Raw genomic sequence first — 12784 nt, forward strand, 5'->3', positions numbered from 1 at the left:
TTCCAGGACAATGAGCAGATCTTGAGATGTATGCTCAATTACTCCTCCCATTCATACTGCTTATGTTTCATCAAATTTCTAACTGCAATAACTTGACATAAATTCATTTCATTTAAAGAGGAACATATTATGTCGCAAAGCAACTGGAATATTTAAGTGTCACCAGATTTAACTGCTTCGTAACCAGGGAGACAGATAGGAAGAGGGATGGGGATAGGGAGGGACAGAGGGGGGAGGGGGGGGAGGGAGGGAGGGAGGGAGGGAGAGAGAGAGAGAGAGAGAGAGAGAGAGAGAGAGAGATGGTGGTTACTTAAAAAACAATAGATCCATAGTATCCATCAAAATTTAGAACATTTTGAGGGCAACTCCTCTGAACATCTGTACTGAACTAGACACAACCTAGTCATTGGTAAATAATGTGGAAAACTATCATTTTATATGGCTGTAAAACTTTCAAATAAAATCTGGCTATGGGGCAGGGGGAGGGGCAAGAGAACATATAGATCTATAAAATATTAAATCACAAACAGAAAAAAAATGTTTATACTATTAAGAGACCAAAAGATTTGATGAGGACTTGCACAATGACTTGTCACTCTGGTTATTTCCTTTTCAGCTTGCTACAGAGCACAATATGAACGTATTGTGTCGCTTAATGAAGTAACCATTTGCGTCTCAACTTGCGATTAACATTTTCAATCACTAAGTAATGTTCTAACTCACAATATATGAGGATTGTCCAGTAAGTAACGCAACGCATTTTTTTCTCAACTGAAAACAATTCTACGAATGTGAATTGTAATGTCTGTATTATTTGAAGTCTCCTGAGTGAGCCTGCCACGATTCCATCACTTCCAACAGATAGCGCAGCTGCAGGACAGTTTCAAAATGACTGACTGTAGGTGATGTATGTTACAAGTAATGTGTCATCATTGAATCTCTCACTGCACAGAAAAAACACATGGGGAATATTCACCAACGCTTGTGCAAAGGCCATGGAGCATCTGCTGTCGACAGTACAGTTAGTTGCTGGGCACGGAGGGTGGGTCATCAGAAGATGGTTTGGTGGAGCTCCACAGTTTTCAGCAGTTGGGGAGATCATCCACATCTGTCACACATGACATGTTGCATTGAGCTGATGATGCCATTCGCGAGGACAGAGGCATTCATGAAAAACATTTTGAGGATAGTGAGGAGGTGATTCCCACAGTGAAGCACTGGCTCTGCCATCTGGACACGGATAGGTACTGACAGGGCACACGCGCCTTTGTTTCGTACTGGAGGAAATCCATATAACAGGTTGGAGATTAAGTGAAAAAATAGGGTGTGTAGGTAAAACACCACTCTTTAATGTGTGTAATTCTCACTATGTTCAATACAGAACTGTTGAAGAAAAAATGCAGTGTATTACTTTCTGCACAACCCTCGTATGCTATTGTGTGAAACATCCAATGTGACAATGGAGATAAGTTATGATCTGGTATATAGGTTACACACCTCAATTAGATAATAGGCTCCCATGTGAGGTATTTATGGTAAGCAAACAACGTATTAAAACTTTAAATTATTTTTTTCTATGATTACACAAAGGACTGAAAACATACATAGTTCATTTCTTACAGAAATTTTCTATTAAGCACCAGCAGATTAAAGGAACACCCAATTCTGAACAAAAACATTCTGATATATGCTTGAAACTTATTAACAGAATATAATCTGTTTCAATAAAATAAAATACTGTCATGTCATTACATCAAAATCTAACAGCTGTCATAAATAAACAGCATATATAAAACAAATTGCATATTTTATGACTTAGTCAAATTTGAGTCTAAAAGGAGCACAGTTCTTAACCACATTCGACAACAACTTCCAATCACATGCCAACTTGAACATACCACAATTCCAAATATACTGCTAAAGGCCTAAGTATACAAAAATCATTATATTACGCAGCTTTGCAATGTACGAGATGACTTTTGCAAAACAATACAATCACAGTTAATGGGAAATGACAAGTGCTAGGGTGAAACTGCAGAGTTTCATGTAATATGGTGGTTATCACACTGATGTATCACAATGTCGGTGATACAGAAATCACAACTCTTCTGTAATGACTACAATACCAGTAACAATTATGAATATCTTCTCACAACGAGCACCTCCAAAACCTAAAGAAGAAAATTATGTTTTATTAGTTTCTGCCTTCCTTATCAAAATATATAAATTTGATATTTATAATCCATGTGTTAAGAGCTCTTCACTGGTGAAAAATGTTCTTTTAATGTGAAAAATAACAGCTCAAACTATTAATAATTTAAATAATAACTACTTACCAGACAACAGCAAACTGATAGAAAAGTAACACAAAAAAAGGAGAGAAAATTTCAAGCTTTTGGAAAATGAGACCTGTTCTTTGACACAAGAAAAGAATGAGATGGGAGAAATACAATAAGTGAAAACTGCTTAGATTCCCATGCAAAACTGCAAAATGGGACAAAAGTGATGACAACAATAAAATGTCAGCAATGGCTGAGGTTAGAAAGCATGGGGTTTAAGAGAAGAGAGAAAAGTTAGGGATAAAGGAAGGAGACACAGAAGCCACAGACATAAATTAGATGATGATGATGATGATGGAGAGAGACAGATATGGACTTTGTACCATGGGGTAACTTCGCATTTTTCACACTAACAAATTATTACCAGAAGTGAAAGATGCAATAAGTGACAGAAGAAAAATCTAGGATCAACTTTGGATTGAACCCTAGCCCTCTGGATTTGAAGCATGGCACCTAACAGAGCCACTGTGCCAAGGTGCTTGACTGTACCTAAACATAACATAGTATGTTTTGTGATAACAAATGCAGTAGTACTTTCAGAGAAACTGCTGCTCCGTGTGGCCTGTAAAATGTACCACAGCACATTGCAAAAGTTCACTGTGTCTTCCATTACATGAAAATGAACATTTTTACTTTTATTTATTGATGCCCACTCAGAGTGCACTACGCAGTAACTCTGCATCTACTGACTGGCTCTGCTCTTGTTAAATAACCACCTGCTCTATTTGCTCCAGACAGGCTCCAATTGTACATCATCTCCTATGGCAGCACCAGAGATGGTTGGAGGGGGCACACCACCACTTCAAAACTCTGACTTACTCGTCACTTAATCAGATCCGTTCATCAACTCTACTCATGTCACCAACAGTTGCCTCCAGAGAAATGATATTACTCAAAATCTGAAGTGAAGAATATTTCCATACCAGTTGGCTGTAGAAAGGACGAACTGTTGGATCTCATGGATCAGATTAATATTGTCTCTCTATTTATAAGTGTACCTGACTAAGAAATACTGACATGGATCCCTGGAATGCCTAGATTATTATGTTTCTCTCAATAGCATAAATTAAGATTAGAGCTGTGTTGCAAACAATGGAAAAAAATGTTCACCAGAAGTAGAACACCCTGGGAAAATGAATGAGTACAAGAACCAAACTAACAAACAGTAATTTATTATTTCATTACAGCAGTTCTAGAAATCTGAAGATTAAGCTGTCTAAAATATATAATATTTCTAATAAATTGCTTTCACAGACAGTTGACTGATTTTTCTAATAAAATATGAGCAAATATTCAAACAGTTTACAGGATGATGACTTCTACATTGAAAATGATAGGGCACACACCTGTCAAAAATACTGGCAATTGTCGAGGACATTTTCGGATGGATTCCCATAAATTGTTTCACACATTTTATATGCTGGGGGAAACTTGAGCTTCATACTGTATATAAATAGACTCATGTTTTGATCTTATAAAATGTACTTGTATCAGTTGTATGGAGTTGTTAGATTCACAACATCTACTGTGTGTAACCTCTTTTAATTTCCACTAACTTTAAACAAGTAATTACAGTGTCAATATATGCAAGACAATCTCTTCTGTTTTCTACTGCTGCCACCAAAATAACCACCAGCAAACCCTCTCAGCAAATAATTCGAAATACACATTTTTGTTTCTTTTTGCAATGCCCTTTCAACCAGCAAATACAGAAGTACACGGCCTGATGCCTGCCAACATGCAGTGCATCCCTTCATCACTGTCATCTGTAATTTGAAAGTTATGGCCATGAAATGGTTAAGTGCATGAATAGATATAGAAAAACTGGCCACCTCATGAACACAAATTATCAAGTTACTGAGCCCATTCTACAGTGTGACCCAAGGGACATGAATACCTGCTACTTTACAGGAACCACCCAGTATTAACTTACCTGAACTCCAGTGATGGGAACGTGCTCTCCAAACATATCCTCATCTGCCCCCCCCCCCCCCCAAAAAAAACCCCACCCTTCAATCTAGCTTCTATTAGTAACACCTCTCCCCCTTCTTTCTCTCTTTTTTGTTTTATTTTCATAGTTTGGATCTTATTATTTCCTTAATTATTTGCTCTATATTTCCTTAATTATTTGCTCTATTACTTTTATCATTTTTTTACCATCATCTTCACTCCCCTTCTCCTTTTTGATTTTCCTCACCACCTTTTCTACTGTCCTCCTGGTCTTGATTACACTATTTATTTCTCTTCCATTCATTATACTGCTCACTCAATCCTTCTATCATATCTGGACAAAAGCTAGCACAGTGCTTACCAATATGTGATCTTTGATTCCTATTCTCTCTTACATCTCCCTGTTGACTTTTGTCTCTCCTTGTCCGTATAACAGGTGAGTCCCTCTCAAACTGCAGTCTGAGTAATTTGGCCCAGGCACAGGCCCTCCTTGAAACTTTCCACAACTTATCACACTTCAACTTACAAATTCTTAGACTTAGGTATACATTTTTTTGTGTGTGTTTGCAGTATTTAGTAATTTTGCTTTGCCTCATGAAAGGGAGCAAAGCGTCTTCCAGCCATTCTGTCTCCTTGTAATTTTACAGTTATCTCAAATGAATTTTCCTTTCAATGCAAGTTAATTTAATCAGACAGCAACTGAACTTACACCGACCCACACTGATATTATGCCTCCTTTCTTACAATCTGCAAAAGAATTCTTTACAGAAATAAATAAGGTCAAAAACTAAACATTAATTTGGGAATAATTTTAACACGGATAAAAGAAGTTTGACAATGTTGATTTCATCTCACCTTTCAATGAACAGCAGGATAGTTTCTTTTTTCCCTGTAGTCATTAGGGGTCAGTCCAGAGCACTCACCAGGGAAAAGACAACACGAGCACCGAGTCATTCTCTGAGCCCACACACATATTAAAGGGATGCACTCACACTGCTCTGACAGTCTCATGATGGTGCAGTGCCACCTTCACCAGCTGGTCCTGCTGGAGCAGCGGGTGTCTCACCGTAGCAGTGTTTCGCACGTGGATCACGGTAAGAATTCTCGTGCTGCACACTCTGAGAGCTAGTTCGACATTTCGCTAGACAAAGCTCAAAATGGTCTGTGACAGAGGCGAATAGCACATTGAAAGTTTCTGATGCTTTTCCCAAGACATTCTGCAAAACATTTTTCTGTAATAGAAAGGAAAAAGTAAAATGATCATCAATAAAGAGTTTGTCACAGTTTAAAAATAACAAGGGATTATATGGCCTTGGCTTTTGAGCTAGGCTCAATGTGTAAACATCAGTAATTTTACAGAATACAACATAGTGCACAACAAATAAAATAATTTACCATATCAAGTAATAGTGAACTCAAATTATTAAACTGTCCAGTCAGAATGGTGGCCACTGTAGTCCATTCCGAGCATATCTCGCATCATTGCTTTATTACGTCACTAAAATCAACAGTTAAAAAAAAAAGAGATGTAAGACACACTCAGAGTGCACACAATGGTTGCAGGCCTCCTGTATGACTTTATGTCACAAATTATGCAACTGTAGTCTAGGAGGTAACATCTTCGATTATGAATCTCAGGATCTTGTATTTCATTTCCACCAATGCCAAAGCTTTAGGTAAAAGTGATATGATGGCACCCTCATTTCCACAATGGCCATTAAAAATTTAATTTAAAAAAAAAAATGAAAGAGGTGATTTAAGTTCTAACACCCTGCTGCCTTGGGGTGGTACTCTACGCCTGAAGACAGCTACTGGGATGCCGAAGGCTATGAAAACAACTGAATTACAGACATAAGATGTTTGTTCATGGGGTGTAAAGTCTACTGAAATAAAATATATACCCACTTTTCCGTTCCTGAAATTAATTTTTTCCCTCCTTTTATGACATTTTTTTATCACTCTTGTCAAATTTCTTAGGCCCACAAGATAAGCTATAGGATAAATTACTATGAGCACTGAAAAAACACAGACACCTTCTAAGGAGTGAAATAAAGCCAAGACATCTACTTCCCAGAATGAAATTTTCACTCTGCAGCAGAGTGTGCTCTGATATGAAATTTTCTGACAGATTGAAACTGTGTGCCAGAACTGTGAAGTTTGAAAGGTAGGAGACAAGGTACCATTGAAAGTAAAACTGTGGAGATGGGTCTTGGGTCATGCTCAGTTGGTAAAGCACTTGCCCGCAAAAGGCAAAGATCCCAAGTTCGAGTCTCGGTCTGGCACACAGTTTTAATCTGCCAGGAAGTTTCATCATTCTACTTATTTGCCTAACAATGTTGCCAGCAGTAATTTACAAAGAATAAACAACAGCTGGAACTTCTCAGCCACATCAACTATCATCTCTGGACTACTGTCACTGTAATACTTTGCTGCAGTAGCTCCCCCTTTTTGAATGTGGGGCATGCAAGTACCAATATGAGGCAACACTCTGGAGAATATGGCTGCTGTTTCTTCTATTCCAACTGTAAAAATGTTCTTCTGGAACCGTGGTATACCTGGAACCTCTGGACATGTAGGTTAACTGTGACATTCAGCTCAGGAGAACACTCCGCTGCACTGTCCTGTTGTTGATCGAGGTGTCTTGCTAGGTACCACAGCCAGTACCTACGGCCTTCTTGTGCCATCCGACCTTAGATTGTTGACATTGTAAACATTCTCTTGCCAGCTGTCAACAATTCTTGCCTGCTTTCGGCCAAGTAAAACACTGAGTAACTGCATGTGCCGACACTTGAATTCCTGGATGTGAAAGGTTGTGAACCATGTGAAATATAGTCTAACACCATTGTTCAGGAATGTAGGGGCGAATCTGACCATGAACTGTGTCGCACTACAATGTTGTTTGTGTGGCCAGCGCACAAATTTCTTTCAATTCATAACTCGAATTTTTGTCTTCTTTTAATCTATGCATTTCTTTGTCCATTTTTTGTGCCAACACAATAGCTAACCATGAAATTCCTTGAATCGCTGTACACTCTGTTGATAGACAGTATGTCACAATGTTATCATAACCACTGATGTGATGTATGTCCGTTGTAAATTGTCCTATGAATTCTAAATGTCTGATGCGATGTGGGGAACTCTCTTGATGAATCCTCTCAAAGGCATTGACTAGCGGACAATGGTCTGTATAAACAGAGAAGGGTCTTGCCTCTAAATCTGCATGGAAATATTTTACTGCTTCACACATTGCCAAAAACTCCCTATTGACAGCTGGCCACAGAGTTTGAGTTGGCATGAGCTTTCTTGAATAGAATGCCAATAGCTGCCATATCCCTGCTGTCCGTTGCTGCACTGCTGCACCAACAGTGGTCTAGTATGTGTCAACGTTAGAACTAGCTCTGCAGTATGACTTGGATGACATAAGCAGCCGACACCGAAGAATCCTTGAGTTTAAAGAAAGCTCCTGTCATCTGCTGTGACCATGGTACTTGACATTTACCACTGGTATGTTTCCCCGATAGCACTGCATTAAGTGGCTCCTCAATCCCTGCAACATGTGATAAGTGACACTTGTAAAAATTTATCAATTCCAAGAAACAACATAACTCTTGCTATGTTTCTGATTGGTGCATATGTACTATTGCATATACAGGGTGATCAAAAAGGCAGTATAAAAAAAAATTAATAAACCATGGAATAATGTAGATAAGAGAGCTAAAAATTGAGAGACATGCTTCGAATGACTTGGGGTTTTATTAGAACCAGAAACAAACAAAGTTCACAAATGTCCGATAGATGGCGTGTGAAAGATTTCTTGCACGCGTCGTTTGGTGATAATTGTGTGCTCAGCCACCACTTGCCTCCCAGGTCCCCAGACCTCAGTCCGCGCAATTATTGGCTTTGGGGTTACCTGAAGTCACAAGTGTATTGTGATTGATCGACATCTCTAGCGATGCTGAAAGACAACATCCGACGCCAATGACTCACCATAACTCCAGACATGCTTTACAGTGCTGTTCACAACATTATTCCTCGACTAAGCTATTGTTGAGGAATGATGGTGGACATACTGAGCATTTCCTGTAAAGAACATCATCTTTGCTTTTCTTACTTTGTTATGCTTATTGCTATTCTGATCAGATGAAGCGCCATCTGTCAGACTTTTTTGAACTTTTTTTTTTGTTCTAATAAAACCCCATGTCATTCCAAGCATGTGTGTCAATTTGTACCTCTCTATCTACATTATTCCGTGATTTATTCAGTTTTCAAATTTATACTGACTTTTTAATCACCCGGTATATGCTCTTGAAGAGACTTTATACTGTTTATACTGTTAACCTCATACCCCAGAAATTTGATCTTCCTTTTTTCTAATGTACATTTATCAAGGTTTAAAAGCATGCCAAATTTTTGTAAGTGACTCAATAATTGTCATGAGTGTCTCTTGTGTTCTTCCCCGCCTTTTGAAATCACCAAAAATATCCACATATATTCACAACATGTAAGACCTCATCTGTGAATCACTCCACGTTTGTGCAGCATTCCATAACCCAAACGGCATAAACTGAAATTCAGAGAGCTTGTAGCTTATTATGTTTTTGGAATATCACGGGGAGCCCTCGGGATCCAGGGGTACGTCTTATCACAATCTGTGGCACTGAATACTGTTGACCCATGTAATGTACCCGTAAAGTCTTGAATGTTTGGGTTTGCATTAATGGTCTAGGACTGTCCAACTGTTCAGGTGTTAAACACCCTGAAATCATCACAAGGTCCTAAGGTACCATCTTTCTTACTCACCAGATGTAGAGGCGATGCCAAGGAGCTGTCTGAATGACGTACAATCCCTATGTCTAACCATCTATCGAAGTGTTGTTTGGCTGCTGCACGCTTCTCTGGTGCTAGACAGCAGGCCCAGGCATAGATTGGCAGACCAGGTACAGTTCTGATGTACTGCATCATTGCACACTGACTCTGCTTCCATCATGTTTAACTCCGGGTAGTGCATTATCTGTTGAAATGGGTCATCATCCTTAGCTATGCTTGTTGCCGTTTGAAATTCCACCAGTTTAATGGCAGGAATCTTGTGTGAGAAATTGCTAGTAATTAGTTGTTGATTATTTATATTAATTAGTAACTTGATGTATATCAATTAGTAAGTGGATGTCCTAGGAAGTCTACCCCCATGAGGACGAAATTCCATGTTCCCTGAATCTCTGGACTCAGTGTCTCTGACATTCAAGTCGTTCCAGACGTCCATAGCATTGTCTCAATCACTGCTTTCGGCGTAAACATTTGTTTGGGGTGCATCATTGCAATGCACTGTTGGGGCAGAATGCTAATATCTGATCTGCTGTCGACAAAGTATTCTTTACCATTCATGGTGTCCTTGACAAAAATAGGCATCTTTGATATTGCTGGTTTGTTGATTAGCACTTCATACTACAGTTATGTTGTGTTGCTCCTGTCTCTCACTGGGGTTTGTGGGGTAATAAAATTGTTGCTGGTGATCAATAACGTACCTTCACAGCTGCTCTTGGCATCTGGGTACCCACATGGCTGTCCACACTTCCTAGCCCATAAACTGAACTTCCTGTGATACCAGCACCACGCTACCCAATCTTCCCTTCTCAAACACGGCCTGTGGTCATACTGTTGAGGAAACCATGTCTCCCTTGGATGTCAACTAGTGACGAGTTCTATATGGCTTCCACCTTCCTCTCTCCTGTGCTGTTCTCTTGAGATCCATCCTCCAATGCCCTCTTAACTGTAGCACATTTCCTTGATGTTGGTGGCCACTGGTAAGAACTGCGAGATCGTGTCCGATTTTTTCCCCCAGTTCTGATAGCGTCAAATTATCATGGGCCGTCAGTACTAATCCGATATTTGTTGGAAGATGGTTGAGCCAAATCGTATGTAATGTCTCATCTAAAATAGACTATGTCCTGCTAAGTTGTGTAAATGTTACAGTAATTCTGATGGAGTACAATCTCCAATTGCCTCAAACAAAACATGCTGTGTGTGTTGTTCTTAGGGCAATAGTAAGTGCTTCACAACTGTCTCTTTGAAGGCTTGATACGATTGCTCATGAACTAGCTTCGTGATGAGATCTTGTGCTACCTTTGGTAGTTCTTGGTCCATATTTGCAAAAATATAGCTTCGTTTGTCACTGTTGCTGTTGCTGTTCACATTACATTGCTGGAAAACGTTCTCCACTCTTATAAACCACTCTCTTGGTAATGCAGTCAAAAAATTTCAGCGAACTTAATATTGTAGTCATACTTATGTTTGCTGTAGTGAAATTGCACATTTGTGCCGAAGATGACTGTATGCTTGTATCCTCTCATTGCACTGCCATCATGCTACACTGCCTTTCATTTGTGATTTGCACTGTACTTTTTTTCGTTCAGGGTCACCAATGCAGGTGCTCACTATTCTCCAAAATAACAGGATTAATAGATTCATGTCAAACCCAAAACTGATAAACACTAAACTGTGACAACCAGTAATTTACAAAGAATCAACAATGCTGGTGAACTTCTCGGCCATCTCAACTATCATCTCTGGACTACTGTCACTGTAATATGTCACCACAAGTTCAAGTGTGTCCCACTGAAGTGTGCTAGGGTCCCACACTAGCTGTTCATGTTGTATATTAATGACCTCATAGACAATATTAACAGTAACCTCAACCTTTTTGCAGATGGCAAAGTTATCTATAATGATTGTGTGAAAGAAGCTACACAAATATTCAGTCAGAGCTTGATAAGATTTCAAATAGTGTAAAGACTGAGAACTTGCTTTAAATGTTAAGCAAAGTAAAATTGTGCACTTGTCAATATGAAGAAATATATAACATCAATGAATCACAGGAGGAAAAAGTTTACGAATGTTCAACTGTGAGGTTATCAGTGTACTGGAGTCATAGTTGGATTAAACTCATACAAATACCTCACTGTAAAGCTTTGTAAGGTTATGAAATGGAACAATCATATAGTCTCAGTCGTGGGTAAAGCTGGTGGCATACTGTGAGTCTTAGTAGAATACTAGGAAAATTCAACTAGTCTACAGAGGAGACTGCATACAAAACACTGTTTCGACCCAACCTAGAATATTGCTCATGTGTGTGTAACCCACGCCACACAGAACTATCAGGGAATATTGAATGAATACAAAGAAGGGAAGCATGAATGGTCACAGTTCTGTTTGCCCCCTGGGTGTGTGTCACAAAGATTCTGAAAGAACTGAACCTGCAAGATGCTTGAAGAGAGATGCAAACTATACTGTGAAAATCTACTTGGAAAATTTTTAGAACTAACTTTCAGTGACGAATCTAGGAATATATTACAACACTCTCAGTATTGCTCCCATAGGGATTGCAGAGACAAAATTAGAATAATTACAGCACACACAGAGGCGTTTAAATGTTTAATCAATCATTCTGCTGCTCCATATGTGAACGGAATGGGAAAAAGTGCAATGGGTCATACCCTCTACGGTGAACTTCCAAGTGGTTTGCATAGTACAGATGCAGTTTTAGATGGAGATGAAGAAGTAAATGCATAACTTAACCCTTTGTTGCCTGACGGTACTTAAAAGTACCAGTAAGTTTTGACTCTAATTATTTTCTTGTGGTACAGTTTCGTGATCTGAGAGCCTGCCGGTACGTAACAGTAACTCTGCTCTACTGTTTCAGAGATGTTATTGTGCAATATATAGACCTCTCTGGCGGTCAGAGCTTGAAATTGTTATTCGCGCGCTGCTGTGAAAACAGAAGATTGTATGTGCTTGTTTCCATGGTGTTGCCCTGAATTTGTGCGCAATTTATTGAAACTTCCGTTGAGCTTTCCATTGTAAGTACTTACCTTCTTTGTTTTTTTGTAATAGTTTGAAGCATTACGTTACAAGTGAGTGAGATAAAGTGGAAAATATGAAGCAGACTTATTAGTACCGCCAGGTTGTGCGAACACTTTATTGTAGCAACAGTGCGTTACCTCCACTTTTTCTCACACAGATGGACGAAAATCGTAAAACTGGTGGCTACTTTCGACCTTTGAGTGATGCAGAGATTGAAGCAATTTTGTATGAGGACATTCCCTCTGATATTTCAGAGGATACTGACATCGAAGATGATGACGAGAATGTTAATAATTTTGACAAAGCTTTTCCGTGCAATTTGCAAGAGGCAGATTGTGAAACAAACTCCACTTGTTCGGATAATGATGCCTCAGAGAGTTCTTTGCCGTTTACATCTTCACCTCAATGTGAATATTGGACAAAGAGAATGTGGAGAGACAAACACATTGAAACAAGGAACTGTGAATACAGATATAGTGAACGTATCTTCTTACACTTAGATTATCATAAATTCTTTTTCAGCATCAGTCAATTTCTTCTTTTTCATTTCACGAATTACTATAGAATCCTGTTCCGTCTGTGACAACTGCAGTACTATTTCCATTCATGTATTCGTTTTGCAGGGCCTATGGAAGAAT

General features: G+C 39.0%; 1 protein-coding gene across 3 annotated transcripts in view; it reads right to left on the bottom strand.

The window, feature by feature from the left end:
- Positions 1–241: 241 nt before the first annotated feature.
- LOC126094791 (SREBP regulating gene protein) overlaps positions 242–12784 on the bottom strand; it is a 58731-nt gene continuing 46188 nt past the window's right edge. Inside the window, exons 4-5 of one of the 3 annotated variants that reach the window (XM_049909368.1) lie at positions 5282–5521; positions 242–2171 (exon numbers count right to left, since the gene is read on the bottom strand). In XM_049909368.1, the coding sequence (XP_049765325.1) occupies positions 5297–5521 (225 nt within the window). In that variant the 3' untranslated portion in view covers positions 242–2171; positions 5282–5296. Of the gene's footprint in view, positions 2172–5144; positions 5522–12784 lie in introns of all 3 variants that reach the window. The other 2 variants (XM_049909361.1, XM_049909377.1) reach the window with 2 other exon arrangements.

Source organism: Schistocerca cancellata, chromosome 1, assembly GCF_023864275.1.
Source record: "Schistocerca cancellata isolate TAMUIC-IGC-003103 chromosome 1, iqSchCanc2.1, whole genome shotgun sequence".
Classification (NCBI taxonomy): domain Eukaryota; kingdom Metazoa; phylum Arthropoda; class Insecta; order Orthoptera; family Acrididae; genus Schistocerca; species Schistocerca cancellata.